At 36.9% G+C, this 16962-nt stretch overlaps 1 protein-coding gene across 3 annotated transcripts in view; it reads left to right on the forward strand.

Moving 5' to 3' along the window:
- The window catches only part of LOC109421982 (short-chain dehydrogenase/reductase family 16C member 6), a 144558-nt gene that overhangs the window by 90461 nt on the left and 37135 nt on the right, over positions 1–16962 (forward strand). The window contains exon 1 of one of the 3 annotated variants that reach the window (XM_029856043.2): positions 7335–8390. The exons of 1 other annotated variant lie outside the window; for it this stretch is intronic. In XM_029856043.2, the coding sequence (XP_029711903.1) occupies positions 8377–8390 (14 nt within the window). In that variant the 5' untranslated portion in view covers positions 7335–8376. Of the gene's footprint in view, positions 1–7334; positions 8391–16962 lie in introns of those variants that run through there. One more of the 3 variants, XM_029856042.2, reaches the window with a different exon arrangement.

Here is a 16962-nt window from a genome sequence, read left to right on the forward strand (position 1 = left end):
ATTTGGAACTTTCGATTTTCAGAGGAAATCGCTAGCATCATTTTTGAAGAAATCCGAAGATGATTTTCGAGAATTCTCGTACGGAATTTTTATTAGAATTTATGAGAGAATTACAAGTTTCGACTGGAAGATGGTTGACTTTTTGGAATTTCCAGCTCTCCCCGAGCAGTAGGGCATACCTTACAAATACCATGCGAAGAGCAAGATGTGCTCTAATACCTAAAATTGCTATTGCTGCGTTATTCTACGAAATGTTATGAGAACATCACAATAACAGTCGAAGGTATTTGAGCAGAGTTTGGTATTGATGTAGTATTTGTTGGTTTAGCAGTGAAAATAACCGAAGATCATGATTTGCTATTTCATCATGAAGTCATCGAACAAATGAAACATTTAATAACAAGAAATGTTATTAGTTTGTTTTTCAATAACTTTGGGATAACAAATACAGCACTTGAAATTTTAGGTATGCATTCATTATTGAAATAATAAGACTTATTATTGTCTAGGTGTTATTTATTCAAAATTTTGGTATTCGTTTTTGTTATTTTGCCTCTTATTACCCCCTAATGAAGGGCATATCAAGGTATGGTAGTATTTAAGATAAATACCTTGATATGTTATTCTCTTGTTATTTTCTTCTGCTCGGGTCAGACAAATCATCAGGACACACAAATTTTGCAAATGTACAAACAGTCCCGTTGTAAAGGGTCACGCCGTCTGGTTCACTTTTGGGCCATTTGTTCCGGTTTGGTTTGGGAATTCCCTAGCTGGTGTACGGATTGGATACTACCTGCTATCGGCCGGTCGGTACAGAACATTTCCCCTACTTACAATTTGTATGATCTATTGATTTGTGTATCGAGCCCTGAAGGTATCAGTAGGTCGGCTCCAGAGGCACGTTCTCCTCCATTTGGGAAATTTGTGCCATCAAGCCCTGAAGGTGGTCCAATAGACGGGCCGAAACGTTGGCGATAATAGAAGAGTATTCAACGCAATTTATTAGACTGAGAGCTGGAAATTCCAAAAAAATATAGGAGAATTTCTGAGAAAGCCCATGAAAGCTTTTCTAGAGGAGTTCTTGCAGAAATTTTTTGAGAATCCTCTGGATCTAGGAAGGTTTAATTCAATTAATTTATGGCTTACTTACCTTACCGATCAGGCTAAGGTCTGGGTGGCCTCTGCTGTACATAGTAGCCGTCTCCATTCCACTCGGTCCATGGCAGTTTGTTTCCAGTTCCGCACTCTGCGTAGGCTGCGCAGATCGTCCTCCACTTGATCGACCCACCTAGCTCGCTGCGCACCATGTCTTCTTGTACCGGTCGGATGACTCTCCTCGAGAACCATTTTAGTCGGGTTGCTATTCGACATCCTGATGACGTGACCCGCCCACCGTAGCCTCTCGATTTTCGCGGTATGAACGATGGTTGGTTCTCTCAGCAGCTGGTGCAGCTCGTGGTTCATTCGCCTTCTCCAAGTCCCGTCTTTCATCTGCACTCCGCCGTAGATGGTATGCAACACCTTCCGTTCGAAAACTCCAAGGGCGCGTTGGTCCTCTGCACGTAGGGTCCATGTTTCGTGCCCATAGAGGACGATCGGTCTAATCAGCGTTTTGTAGATAGTTAACTTCGTTTTACGGCGAACTTTATTCGATGGTAGAGTTCTGCGGAGTCCAAAGTAAGAACGATTTCCTGCCACAATGCGCCTCTAAATTTCTCTGCTGATGTCGTTGTCGGCGGTCACTAATGAGCCCTGAAGGAGTCTCTGAAGAAATTTCAGGGAAAATTCTCAATGCAAACTCGAGAAACTTCAATGAAGGATCACAGGAGAAATTTCTGAAAGAATCCCTAAATCCATTCAGTAAAAACCAAACAGTAATCCCTGAATATTGGGAAGAATGCCTGAAATAATGCATGAAAAATCCCGTTTGAAACTGTCGAATGAATCACATAAGAAATTCCAAAAGAAATCCTTAAAAGAATCCCTGAATGAATCTCGGGAGGAATCTAAAAATCAAGAGAAAGCAATGCAGGGATGCCGGGATGAATTTCTGAAGCAAACTCGGAAGGAATTCTTGAAAGTAGCTCGAGCGAAATACCCAGCAGAAATCCCTGTAGAAAACCTAACAAGAATCCAGGAGGAATCCCTGATGCGGTCTCAGAAGTAATCCGGGAAAGAATCCAGGGAGGAATCGTTTAAGCAATTCTCCAGAAGAGAAGAAGTCCTGAAATAACAGAAATATCTGAGAGAATCTTAGGAGAAATCCCCAAAGAAAACACGGGAAGGATCAATCAATGAGTTCCGGAGAAAATTACTAAGGGAATCCTACGAAAAATGCTGAAAAAGTTTCACAAAAGAATCTCAGGAGAAATCAATGAAGAATCTCTGAAGAAATCCAGATAGTAGTCCCTGAGGGAATCCCTGGAGGAATTCTTGACGAAAACTCAGGAGGAATTTCTTATGACATCCCCACTATTGTCATATGAGAAATCAATGCAGGAATAGCAATATAAATCTTTGAAGGTATCCCTAAAAATATTTATGAGGTATTCCTCAATGAATTTCGGAAAGAATACCTTAAATAATGTCGAAAGAAGTGACAGGAAAAATCTCTGAAGGAATTCTCGGAAGAATCCTTGCCTAAATGGATTGAAATGAAATGAAATGAATAAAAGGAGGAACCAATGAAGGAATTTTAGGACAAATTCCAAAAAGAAAAAGTCTCTGAAGCAATCCCATGAAAAACGCTGGAAAAATCCTGGATAAATACCTGATGAAATCTTCAGAAAAATATGAAGAAGAATCTCGAAAAAAAATATGGAAGAAGTCCCACGAGGAATTAATGAAGAAATCACGGGAAGGTGGTGTCATCGTGGTTACTCCAAGTTACTCACTGACAGCTCTTGAGATCAAGTATTTTTTTTTCTTAATTCCCAGTGTTAGCGCCCTGGAAAATCCAGGCCCGTTCACAGAAAAGGCTTATGTGTTTTCGGCAGTTTTGTTTTCTATGTCATGGTGGATTTTCGAATTATTTTTTGATTATTTCGACATTGTTGCGCCCACAAAAGAAAAATTTCCTGCCTGATGGTTAATTTTCTTGTGAAAGAAAAAAGCAGCTTCATGATTTTGGAAGAGCGGAAGAGTCTGTTATATTATCTTAAGTGGTTGCTCATGCATTTTTTACGAGATTATTTGCGTTCTTTGAATATGAGAAAAGTTGCCTGTGTCATTTTTCAATATGTTGTGAAACTGTGATTTTGAGACTTCTTCCAAAGATTCCTTCAGATTTCCGTTTGCAGGGAACATAAACATTGCGGGTTTTTTTTTTCAGAAATTCATCATTTATTCAAAGACTACCCCACAAATTGCTTCTAAAATTCCTCTATGGACTCTTTAAAAAACCTATCTAAGATTAATTCGGAAATTTTCTTCATGGATTTTTTTTAGTTTCTCAAATAGTATAGCATTTTCGGCGTTCGATTTGAATGGGTCGTATGTTTGCAGTGATTCCTATGCAAATTCAATCTATTCAACGCCAGAGTTTCTCATATCTTTAGATATTCTTTCTAAAATCCTTCAAGTATTTGTTCCAGCAATTTCTTCAAACAATCTTCCAGGGAGTTTCAGAAGAAATATGCTAGTTCAGAATTATTTGGAAGCATAAGATTTCTCTGAAAAATCCTTCAGGAATTATTTTATTGATTTCTACAGAAAATTCTAAGTTTTTTTTATTTTTTTTCTCCAAAGTTTTCTGGAGATTACCCCAGAACTTTTTCATAAAACCTACCTTGGATTCCTTTCGATCGATCGATCAATTTGCTCCACGGATTTCTTTAGAAAATTATTATTGCTTCACAATCTACTCTAAAATTTCCTTCGAAATTTTCGTTAGACGATCTTGCAGCAATTTCTCCAAAACTTTCTATAACTATTGAAAAGCTTCCATTGGTTTCCTTAAAAATATCCTCCATAGATGTTTTCAGGAATCCGTACGGGAATGCTCTCAGCATATCTTGCACGGATTCCTTCAGAAATGCATTCAGCGATTATTTAAAAAAACTAAAGGTTTCTCCAGAAATGTCTTCAAGTTTTTCTTTCTTCCACAGAAATTCTTACAAAGATTCCCTCAGAAATTCTTCCAGGAATTCTATTAGAAGTTTCCCTGGAGATTCCTTCAAAAATCCCTAATGAGATTCCTCCATAAGTTTTCCTAAGGATTCCAAGTCCAAGGGAATCTTCTACGGATTTCTTCCATAATTAACCCATGGATTTCTTCAGAAAATACTCCAGAAATTCGGTCTTAATATCTACCAAGGTACAGAAACTCCTTCGGCTGTCTTTTTTTTTCAGAATTTCTTACAGGGATTTCAGATTTAACTATTTCCTCTCTAGGAATTCTTGTTGGAAGATTTTCCAACAATTTAATGACCAATTTGCTTTCAAGAGGTTTTGAGAACCGTGATAAAACCACGATGATTTTATTTTGGATTTATGATAGTTCCCATAAGCTCCTCGTAGCAACTGGACTTAAAAATGTTACTTGGGTTCTATGAGATCCTTCTGAAATTTACAGGGAATCAGCTTAGAAATTCTTCTAAGGATTCATTTAAAAAAATATTTCTCCAGGGATTCCTTCAGAATTTTCTTTCCAGATTCCATTAGAAATTCTTTCGAAGACTCCTTAAAAAAAAATCATCCAGTGAGTTGTACACATTTCCAGTTTTTCGGGGACTCCTCCAGAGATTCCTTCAGTGTTTTCTCCAAATACTCCTCGATGTATTACCCCAGAATCTGGCCGGCATTTTCTCTAAAGATAAATCTAATAATTTCTCCACAAATTCATTAATAAATTTATTCAAAAAAAATTCCTTCAGAAATATATCATTTTTTTTTTCTTGTGATCAATGTAGACGCAGGCTCCAGGTATTCATGGTTTTTCACAGAAACTCGTCCACAGGTTTCTCTAAGAATACTTTTAAAAAATACTCAAATAAATTTATTGAAGGAATTTTCATTGCTTTAATCACGACTGTTGCAGTTATACTCTTGGGATCTTTGCAGCGTATCAGTTTTCTCGTAAAAATCAAAAAGTACGGTTTGATTTCTTTTTCCAATGTTGGATCGAAACGTTGGAGAAAGAAATCAAACCGTGGTTTTTGATTTTTACGAGAAGACTGATACGCCGAAACGATCCCAAGAGTATAAAGGAATTTTCTTCAATATTTTTTTTAGGAATTCCACCAAAGATTTCATGAGAAGCTTCTCCACGAAGTCCTTAAGAAATAACACCTGGGATTCCTCCAAGAATTTCCCTGGGATTTTATTGGGTTGCTCCATAGATTCAACCAAAAGTATTTCCTAAGATTTCAACAGGGATTTCACTAAAGATTTCTTCCCTATAAAAAATCTATGCACCTGAACGTGGAGTTTCGCTGGAGTGCACATATACAAATGGAAAGTACAAGCAAACAATACAAGGAAGAATCCACCTTCCTGATCACGGAGCTCCTCAGGCTTACTTTTATAAATTCATGCTGGGATTCCTATTAAGGAAATACTTTTGTCTCCAGTAACAGAATTTCTTAAGAAATTTCAGCATGGATTTATTTCAAAAGCCCTTCCATGAAGTTTTTCAGAAATTCTTTTCAAAATTTCTTTACAAATCCTACTGAGATTGCATCGGAAATTGTTCCCAGCATTGTTTTCAGGAATTACTCTTACGGTTCCATCAGAAATACCTCCCGGGATGCCTTGAGAAGTCCGTGCAGATTTTTTTCAGATATTCCTTCAGAAGTTCTTCCACAAACATAATAGAAGAAAAAAAATATTTTTTTAATGAATCCCTTAAGAAAATTCCAAGAAATTGAGTATTGTTTCAAGAAATCCCCCATAAAACTCCGGAGATACCTTTGGAAACTGCTACAAGAAATTCTTGTACATTGTATCAATAAACGGTTGGTCAAAAATTCCTGATGCAATTTTTTGAGTTATCATGTGAATAATTTTTGGATGAATATTGAATACTCAGAGTAATACCTCAGAGAATACATGTAGAAACATTTTAAAATACCCCTCTCAGAAAAAAACATGAGAGATTTATGGAGGAACGCTGCAAGTAATTCCGAGGAAAAAAAGGTTTGAGAAACCTCTATAGGTATTCCTGGCAAAATCTATAGGGACAATTTTGAATGAATCTTCTAAAAATGTCTGCAGAAATTGCAGACAAAAGTACTGGTGTAATTCTTGATAAAATCCCACAATAAATGTTAAAGGGTTTCTGAACAAATCTGCGGAAAAACTCCTGAAGAAGAATTTGCCATAGAATCCCTTAAGGAATCCCAGGAGGAATTTCGGAAGAAATTTGTGAGGAAATCCGTGGACCAGTTTCAAGATGAATCTTTTGAGAAATTTCTTGAAAAATTGCCTGAAGAAGTGTCAAGAAAAAATCTTGGGGGAATTCCTGAAAAAAATATCTTGACGCATCCTTGGAGAAATTTTCAAAGCAATTCATGGATAGGGATGCATTTTGATGGGATACTAAGAGAAATCTTTAGATGAGATAATGCATTCTAAAAAATTGTGCGATTATCTTCTTTGGATAAACATTCCAGAAAACGTTTGATAAATCTTCAGAGAATGCTCAAAGAAATTTCTGGCGGTGTTCCTGAATGTAATCCTGGAAAAATTTCTAGAAATTTTAAGAAGAATTCTTGCAAAACTGATTCTTGAAACGCGCTACTTACAACAAATTTTATGAAATAATAATGCATGGAAGTGAGAAATATTTCTGAATTTGGCGTAATAGTGAAGTCATTTCCTTGGGGGCGTACCAATATATGGGGCGGCAAAAATTGGAAACATTGAGTAACCAGCTCTGATTTTACGATGACAGCACTGATTCCATCGCTCATAATTCTGATCAAGGCCATCGATGTAAAAGGCATTGCTCTTTCCTATATGTCCACAGATTGCAGTATTTGGTCCTTTTTTCCCACTGTGTGCAATGCATCGCTTCGCCATGCCACCATCCTCCCGTCGCAGCCACCCCTTGCGGATCCAGAATTCTAGGTGCGTCTTGTCGCCCCTGCTTTGCTGCCGCGCACGCTCCCCGTTGTTGTGTTGCTGTTGTTGCTGTCGCATTATTGCGGCGGCGATGTGGCTCCCCGTTCTTCAGCATCAGCAACACAGTCTCCGTCTTCCGCGCGCGCAGCGGTGCCTCGTGTGTGCCATACATGTGGATTGAGGTGGATAGGCCTACTGCTTCTGCCTGCATGCTCCACGATGATGCCAGAGGCCTATGGACGGACGAACGCGGACGGACGACGGTAGATGCAGCAATGTGCAAGCACACGACAGTCGTCAGGCTTGCTATGTTCTGGTCGGGTTTCGTTCTGGCGTTGTTGGTTGGTTCTTTTGCATCGCGCCGCGGCGCGCCGGGTTCCAGTTTGTGTCTTCCAACCAACTGTCGTCATCGTATAAGAGACCGGCATCTCGGGCGACCACGCTTCAGTTCACTGGATACTAGCGGCTTAATCGGGTCAAAGCGCGAGGTCGCCGTCGCGAATTTCTCTATCGAGCAGCATCTTCTCATACAGATAGCACACTATATTAGGGGGAGAGACCAGAGTAATTGGCGTCACCCCAGTTGTATTTGTTTGAACCGACGACGACGACGGCAACGAGAATCGCCTGCTGGGAACATTTCGCGAGCAGCCTGTATCGAGTTAACGAGTTAATTGCAAGTTAGTGGCGTTCTAGCGAACATAGTGCACACACCAGTCAACCGTCGCCGGCGTAGTCGCGCACACGTGTGTTCTCATTGCATTGTGCCGGTCGGTGAGATTTTCTAGTCGGTATCGCCGTAAAACGCGCGCGGGCGGAGAGAAAATTGCTACCTTTGGGGTCGCGAGTGTGGGCGGACGGACGAAGGAACGTTAACTACCATCAACACGGACGACGACGGGGGCCTTACGCCTTAGGATTACACGGGTAGCAGTCCGATCGAAGTCCGCGAATCGAACGGAACCTGATCGGGGCGGAATCGCCGACGCGGAGCTTCTTGAGCTTTGATAAGTGAAAACTTTGAAACGGTGGTGAAACGGTGTGATAGGCGCAGAACAGCGAGGACGACACGGCTGCCGAGGTAATCAGCGAAGTACTCTACTGATAAGACGGCTTTTTTTGTGCTGACAGCAGCTGGCATTCGCAGGCGAGAGAGTTCTCCGTACAATCAATCGCCAGTCCAGTCCAGTCGAGTTGTAATTCTTGACCGGTTCGGATCGATTCCCTTTGGGGCAAGTCTCGGAAGCAACAGCCATCATCGAGTGCAGTCGTCTAATTGAAGCGTAACAGGAGAGAAGATACACCGCCCTCAAGATGCCACAAGAAGAGTAAGTGGATTTTGATGAGCTATTTTTAAAGAGACACGGTTTAAATGTGCAGAATACATATGTGTGTAGTAGCTGTGCGTAACTTGAACGTTGCAATCACTGTGGATGTGGAATGATCTCATTAGAAATTTGGGAAAATGCACGTTAATTTAATCATTCGAATGTAACAAAAACCAGCAAAACCATTAAACGACACTCCAAAACGAATGGCGATTGGAGGACATACACAATCTCATCTCATATTTACCATTAAAAAAATTTGATAAGAAACTCGCGAGTACCTAGTACATGAAACTGTTTGCAAAAAATGTGTGTGTTGCTTTGCGTGCTGATAGGTAGTTGACTGGAAATAGCTGTACAGGGAGAAGCATCATCATCACATAGTTATATAGTTACCGTATTGAAATGGCTTTAGTCATTCAAATTTTATGATTATTCATGGTCGTGTAATGTAAGCTGCTTACTGATGGGCTATAATTCAAATCAAAATCAAGTTTCATGTAATATTTACAGAATGCTGAAAACATAAGAATCTTTGCAAAAGTGTTTGATCGGAAACTTTAGCCTTTTTCATATGAAATTTATGCTCATAAAACGAAAACTACTGCAGAAGTATGTGACTTTCAGAGAAAAACTTTCCACTGTTACTCAGAGAATATACACGAAAAAATATATGCCTTGGACAATGAGCTGATAGCAAAACAGAAAGTAAAATTAAAATGGAACGTGCTCACCAACTAACCATGTGACAGCCTAACCGCACGCTTATCGATGTTGGCTTCCCTCTATACTGCCCAGGTAACCAATAAGCACCTAAATGAGGCTTCCCAATAGCTGTATGTGCATACCATGTAGTCAATTTGACTTTTTTTTTGTTTCCAAAAATTATCAGGGATTTCTTTAAGAATCCCTAAAGATTCCTTCACAGATTTTTCCGGAGATTTGGCAGAAAATCTTTCGAAACCTAGTATAGAGATTCACCTGGAGATTCCTTCGGAAATTTATCGAAGGATTTATTTTTGGAGTATTGGAATGCCTTCATGGATTCTTTCAATAAACTCTGCTACGGTCAAATTGGAAATTTTCCTCGGGGGTTCCTGTGAGGTTTCTTTCAGAAATTTCACTAGACATTTCTCCCAAAATTTCTCAAAAACTTTTCAAAGAAACTTGCAGGGGTTGCTTCAGAAATTCCTCCATGCAGTAATTAAAGACTGGATTCGAACAAAGTGAGACACACATACTTGTTATAGTTGTTGATTGCATGCACAAAAATAACGTATTTTGAACCAGGAATAGCATATTACGTCTAGTTATTACCATAAAAAAATCATCATGATCGGTTCAGTACTTTTTTTAACAAAAGAAAAAATGTTTTTTTTTTATTTTCGGCCCTTATGAACATTTTAAAATCAGTTTTAACTATTTTGATAATGGAACTGCCGACACTGTCGCGATTTTTATGAAACTTTGACAGTGTGAAATTCTTGTGTTAAACTGTTTTCAGTGAAAATTTCAGCCGTTCTTAGAAAGGTTGCTTCAGAAGTTTACCTAAATATCTCCAGTATAACCCTTAGAAACTTCTCTAGCGAATTTTCCAGATTTTTTTCACGGATGAAATTTTGGAATGAAACACATTGGTAGAATCACAACATATAGAAAACATGTTGAGAAACCCTTCCAAAAGTTTTCTTAGTAATTCCTTCATTTATTTCTTGTAAAAATCCTTTTTAAAATTCCTTCCTTTTGAATTTTTTTAAAAATATTTTCTGAAATTTCTTATGCCATTTCATAAAAAAAAATCTTAGATGGATTTTTTTCAGAAACTCTTCAAAAAACTTCGTGAGAAATTTCTCTGGTATTTATCCTGAAATTATTTTATAAAGTCGTCTATACTTCTCTTCAGTATTTCTCCAAAGCTCTCTTTAATACTTCTTCCAAAGATCCAAAAATTCAATTACAAAATTTCCCATTGAAAACTTAAGAAATCCTACTTGAGCTCTTATAAAAAATGTTTAAACATTCATTAATGGTTTTTTTTTTCAGAAATCTGAAAACAGAATTCATCAGCTCTCTTAGGAAATCTTAAATAGTTTTTTTAATCTCTAAGAATTTCTTCAGTATAACCTTCAGAAATATCTGTAGAGATTTCTCCAGAATTTTCTGAAATATTTCTAGAGAAAACTTCCAAATGTTTCTTGAGAAATTTCCTACAGGATTTCATGAAAAAAAAACAAAATTTTTGGGGTTCTTTCATGAATTCCTGCCCTGGTGCTTTTGCAAAGTCTTTTACGGATGCATTGAGAAATTGCTTTTGCGACTTTCTGGAAAAAAAATTTCCTGTGACTCTTCAAGAATTCTTCTTGCCTTCAATAAAATCTTCCATACTTTTCATTAGAAATTCTTCTTAAGTTGTCACCAGAGGCTCTTCCAGAGATCCCGTAAAAAAAATCTCCTCGGATTTCCTCAAAAAATCCTTGAAAGATTCCTCCAAAAAATTTTCCAAGAGCTGCTAGAAAAAATCTTTCATGAAATGCATAAAAAATGTCTGCATGAATACCCGTAGAAATCTCTCAGGGGATTGCTTTTAAACAATTTTCTACGGATAGCCTCAGACATGACTCCAGTAATTTTCATGAAAAGTTTCAAACACTGCTTTATAAATTCTTCCGTGAGTTTTTTTTAATTTCTCCATAAGATTCTATGAACTTCCTAAGAAATTCATTTATGAACCAACAGAAAAATCCCTTCAGTGATTCTTTCGCAATCTTATACGGACACAATAGGAAATTTCTGAAAAAGTTTTCTTCATATATTCCCCCAGGGATCTCTAGAAAAAACTCTCCAAGTTCAGAAACAATCATCCAAAAGCTTTTCCAAGAATTTATTTAAAGAAGTCTTCCATGATTTTTTTTTCAAAATTGCATCATGGTTTGCTTCAAAAGTTTCTCGAAGGATACTTCAGAAAATTTTCCTTCGCAAAATCTTCCACAGATTCTTTAGAAATTTATACCAAGATTTCCTCATGAGAAATTAATCTAGCTATTTTTTCAGAAATTCTTCCAAGTATTCAATTACAGAGCTTCCTACAGGAATTCTTAAAAAAAAAACGTGTTCGAAAATTCCTCCTGGGGTTAATTTAGAAATTTCAGAACAGAATTCAAAAGTTCTTCTAGAAAATCTTCAATACATGACTCCAGAAATTCCGCTAGAAATTTCTTCGGTATTACCTGCAGAAATTTTTCTGGAAGAATTCTTCTAAAGCTTTCAGAAGCTGTTGCAGAGATCCCTTAACCCGAGAGCGGTCGCGTCGTGTACTGAGTACACGCACCATGAAAAATGCACGCTTGTTGTACACAGCGTCGCGTCGCTGCAGGTAGTCAAAGACGCGACTGCTCAAGGTTTAATAAAAACTCCAAGGATTCCTCCAAAAGTTCCTCTAGAGGTTTCTCAGAAAATTTTCTGAAATGTCTTCATGGATACCCGTAGAAAATCCTCTAGGAATTGATTTTAAAAAATCCACGGATAGCTTTAAAAATGTCTCCAGGGATTTTTTTAATGAAAAGTTATCTTACAGTGCTTTAGAAATTCTTCCGTGATTTCTTTCAGAAATTCTCCAAAATTCTTTTTCGAAATTCATCTCGAGATTGTCTTAGAAATTTTTCAAAAAAATCCTCTTTAAAATATTCTATGGACATCCTCAGTAAATCATGGACTAACTGAAAAATCCCTTCGGGGATTCTCTAGCAAAATCTTATACAGACTCATTAGGATATTTTTGCAAAATTTTCGTCATGAATTCTCCCAGTTTTCCTAGAAACACTCTCTTAAGACAAAAGCAATCCTTCGAAAGCTTCACTAAGAATTCATTTAAAGAAATCTTCCTTGATTTTTTTTTTATTTCAAAATTGCAGTATGGTTTGCTTTAAAAATTCCTTCAAGGATTCTTCAGAAAACTTTCCTTCGTATAATCGTCCATAAATCTTTAAAAAAAAATTACCACGATTCCCCCACGAATTGCTACAAGCAGTAATTAGCCTAGCTATTTTTTCCAGAAATTTTTCCAAGTGTTCAGTTACAGAATCTTCAATGGGCAACTTGATAATTTTCTACAAGGGTTCTCTAAAAAAATGATCAAAAATTCCTCTAGGGGCTCATTCAGAAACTTCAGAATAGAATTCAAAACATCTTTTAGAAAATCTTAAAAAGGTAGCTACAGAAATTATTCAAAAATTTCTTCGGTATTACCTTCTGAAATTTCCTAGAGATTTCTTCATAAATTATTAAAAAAAATCTAGAGAAAACCTTCTAAACTATTCATTATTTCTTATTCGTTCATGATTTTTTTTTAACTCTTTTGGATTTTTTCAATAATCCTTCCACTGATGTTTTTGGAAAATCTTTTACAGATTTCTGCAGAAATTTATTTTATGATTTTCTAAAAGAAGTCTTCCAGGGATTCTTTAAGAAATTCTTCAAAGAACTCCTTGGCAAAAACTCTCGGGTATTTATCAACAAATTCATCAAAAAAATCTCAATTAGGATTGTTGGAAGATCATACATTTCTCAAGAAATTTCTCCAAAGTTTCCTTCACAAGTTGTTGCAGAAATCCCTTAAAAAAATCTCCAAGGATTTCTTAAAAACTTCCTCTAGAGGTTCCTCCAAAAATGTCCCCAAGTCATTTGAAAAACCTTTCATGAATTGCATCTATAATTTCTGTATGAATTCTTTTAGGAAATTCTTTAGGGGTTGCTTTCAAAAAACCATCAAAGGAAAGCTTTAAAAAAATTTCAGGGATTTTCATGAAAAGTTTTCATGCAGTGCTTTAGAAATTCTTCGGTGAACTTCCTCAGAAATTTCTTCAAAGTTCCCCTCTGAAATTTCTCTGGAAATTCTTCCAGAAATGAGTCAAAGAATTCTTTTGTAAAACATTCAATGAACATTTTCAGAAATTATTCACTAATTCATACATCTCTTATACGGATTCTTTCGGAAATTTCTCGAAAGTTTTATTCATAAATTCTTGCACAAATGCCTGCAAAAATATCTCCAAGGATGACTTCTGAAATTCCTCTAAATGATTAAGAATTCGTTATAATTTCTATATCAATATCTTCTGAAATGGCCAATGATTTTTCAGAAAATCGTCCACGGATTCCTGTAGAAATTACTTCAGGTTTCCTTTGATAAAATCTCCCAAAGATCTTTTAGAAATTCACTCACAGATTCCCTAAAGAATTCCCAGAAATTCGTCCAGGTTTTTTTTTTTTCAAGAATACCTTCAAGATTTTATTTTCCAATAAACAATTCTAGAATTTTTCCGGAAATATATCCTAGGCATTCTTGCAGATATTTTTACATGCATTCCTTGATCAATATTTTAAAAGATTTTTCAGAGAATCTTTATAGATGAGTAACCATTCGCTTGAACAGACATTTTTCAGGCACTCCAAAACATTTTTAAGTTTTTTTTAGGAATTCTACCTAAGATATCCCAGAAAGAGTCTGTAGGTGTTCCTCCATGAATATCTTCAGATAATCCTCTTCGGATTTTTTTTCAGAAATTTTCCTTGGAACCCTTCCGACATGACTCCAGAGATTTTTTCAAAAATTCCTGTAGAGATTTCTTTAGAAATTCAAAAGAGATTCGTGAATTCCTTCGTAATTTCCTTCCGGGATTTATTAAGAGAATCCATCCATACATTTGAAAATGTCGCCAGGAAATTCTCCTGAAATTTCTCCAGGTATTTCTGGAGATTCCTTCAGTAGGTATTCCAAGGGTTCTATTAGGCGCTGTCCATAAAACTACCCGAGCAGAAGAGAATAGCAAAATAATAACTACAAAATAACATAACCTGTTTTTATATCTTGTTTTGTTATTAGTATCTTATCAATGATTTACTTTTCCATAACATGTTTTGTTGGGCAATCTTATTTTGTTATTGTCTAGCTATTGATATGCACCCATTAATCAACATTTAAATAACATGTTTTGTTATGGAGCAAACTAAGTTATTATTGTGATGTTAAGAGTGTACAAATATTTGATAAACAATATCACAACAATAGCAAGTTTTTAAATTGTAGCTACAATATTGGAGATTTACGTTCTTTACAGCATTCCGTTCATATTATCTTATTATTATAATTATTATTCTTGTCAGCCTAAAGGGCTGTCCATAAACCACGTGGTCATTTTTTTGGGACTTCTCACCCCCCCCCACCCCCCGCGTGGTCATTAGTTCATACAAAATTTTTTCTTCGTCCATACAAAATGGTCATTGGCCGAAACCCCCCCCCCCCCCCCCTCATGACCACGTGGTTTATGGACAGCCCCTAATATTTTATGAATACTTCGAAAATTATGTCCTGTTTTTTTATCATTTTTTGAATACAGTTACATATAGTTGTATCCATTCCATAGAAAATCTCATAATATTGTAATACTTGGTGGATTAGTAGATCCTCGAAAATAGTTAGACTCAGAGATGACCCAGCCTAGGGCTGCAAATCTCTTTAATAAAGATAATAATAATAATAATAATACTAATAAACAGTTAGACTCTTATGTTATAATTCGCAATTAGGATAGCTCTATCTAAAGGGTGGTCCAAAAAGTTTTGCGTTTGGTTTGTTATCAATAACTTTTGAAGATCAAAATTTGTTATTGAAATATTTTCCAAATTCATTGTTATTAAGTTGTTATTGACACAAACAAAACATGTTATTAAATTGGTCTTCCAGGAACATTTTTTGTTATGATATTTGTTATTTTGCCGCTTATGACACGCAAGTTTATAACATAATATGTTATGTTAATAACATTAAAATAACTGATTTCATTACTCAGTTATTTTGCCAAAATAATGCATTTTGTTATGCGATTGTTATTCTCTTCTGCTCGGGTATGTATACTTTTTTGGCCATCTCAGACCCCCTCCCGCCTCGTAGACTTTTGTTCATACAAAATTTGTATGGAGCGTAGACTTTGACCAGAGGTCAGGTTCCAAGAAGGTTACAGAAGGGTTTCAGTTTTCTTTTGGGGACAGTGAGGTTTCATATGCATTTCTAGGAGTTTCAGGAACCTCTTAGGGGTTGCGAAATTTTCAGGAATCTCAGTGGGTTTCAGAATTATCTTTCGGGAAACTCAAGTGCGTTTCAGGTGAATAAAGAGGGTTTCGGGGCGTATGAGTGCATTTTAGGGGGTACTGAGGCTTCAAATAGATTACAGGGGTTCTACAGGGCCTAAAACCCGCGGAACCCCCTCAAATGCCTTTAACACTCTTGAAAACCCCTGCAGCCCTCCCGAAACCCTTCTTCTGGAATTCCTCAGGAACCTGTCACTCTGAAACACCCCTGAAGCCCCTTATAACGCCTCTGAATGTTTTTGAACCCACTTGTAACTCTCTGAAACATCACTAAAGAACCTTCTGGAATTCTCTGAAACTGATACCCGAATAACATTTTGATGACCTAAAACACCTAATACTTTTCATTTTGCTTTTATGGTGGTTCTTAAAACCTCTTCTAGTTTTTTACTAAAAAAATGTAACTAAAGAAGGGTAGAAACGCCTTCTGAAATACCTCTGAAAACCTCCTAAAATCCCCTAGAATGCCCCTGAAACTCCCTAGCATCCTCTGAAACCCTCTGAAATACGTCATCGATCAGGGGGCAGCGAAAGGCAAAATCTCCGTAGCTCACAGCAAAAACACGTTTAAAATTGTGCTGAAAATTGATGCATAACACAATTTCTTTCTAATTTATTTGCTATCTCCGCGTTGTCGTGTAATTTCGAACGATTGTATGCTAATATTTCGATAACCCTTTGTTAGTTCTACACGTTTAACTTAAGTAATAACTCATGGTAATGACTAATTCGCAAATGTCGTGCACATCCCAGATCTGTCAGAGTGCCCAAAAGTGTCAATTTCCCAAACATGTGAAATTCATGTGGACTACGGCTCATCTATTCGTGGTTGACGTCCGTGCTGTCCCGCTGTCATCGATGCCAGCTGTCGCTTCATCTGAGCAGGCATCGTTTGTGACCGATGTAGAACTAAATAGCATTGAGATTTTTGTTAATGTACATACAAGTGGAAACATTTCGTTACGAAGCGTTCAGTTGGTGAGATTCTAATTGACCCTTTCACTGTTCTGAAAAAAAAGTAGGGAGAATTCAGATCTATGATACTTTAACCTACTGACAAAACTGCGAACTGCAAAAATTCTTCCAAGATTTCATCTAGATTAGATTCCTTTTCGAATGAGTGTAATCAGCTTTGTACCTTTTGATTTTGTCCTAATTGCTTATCCTTTGACAGATACGCGTATTTCGACTACCACTTACTGTGGATAACGAAGAGGGTATTCTGCTTAGAGGGTTCGAAAAGTCGGTACAAGATAATAGAAATAGATTGTTTCCGAATAAGCTTCTTCAAGAACTTCTTCAGCAGGAATTCCTCCAGGAGAAGTTCCAACACGTATCTTTTCGGGATTTCATCAGTGATTCCTAAGTTGTATCATCACATCCGTGATGTTCGTCTGGCTAACATGCCTCTTCATGTGAACCAACA

This window comes from Aedes albopictus, chromosome 1, assembly GCF_035046485.1.
Source record: "Aedes albopictus strain Foshan chromosome 1, AalbF5, whole genome shotgun sequence".
Lineage (NCBI taxonomy): Eukaryota > Metazoa > Arthropoda > Insecta > Diptera > Culicidae > Aedes > Aedes albopictus.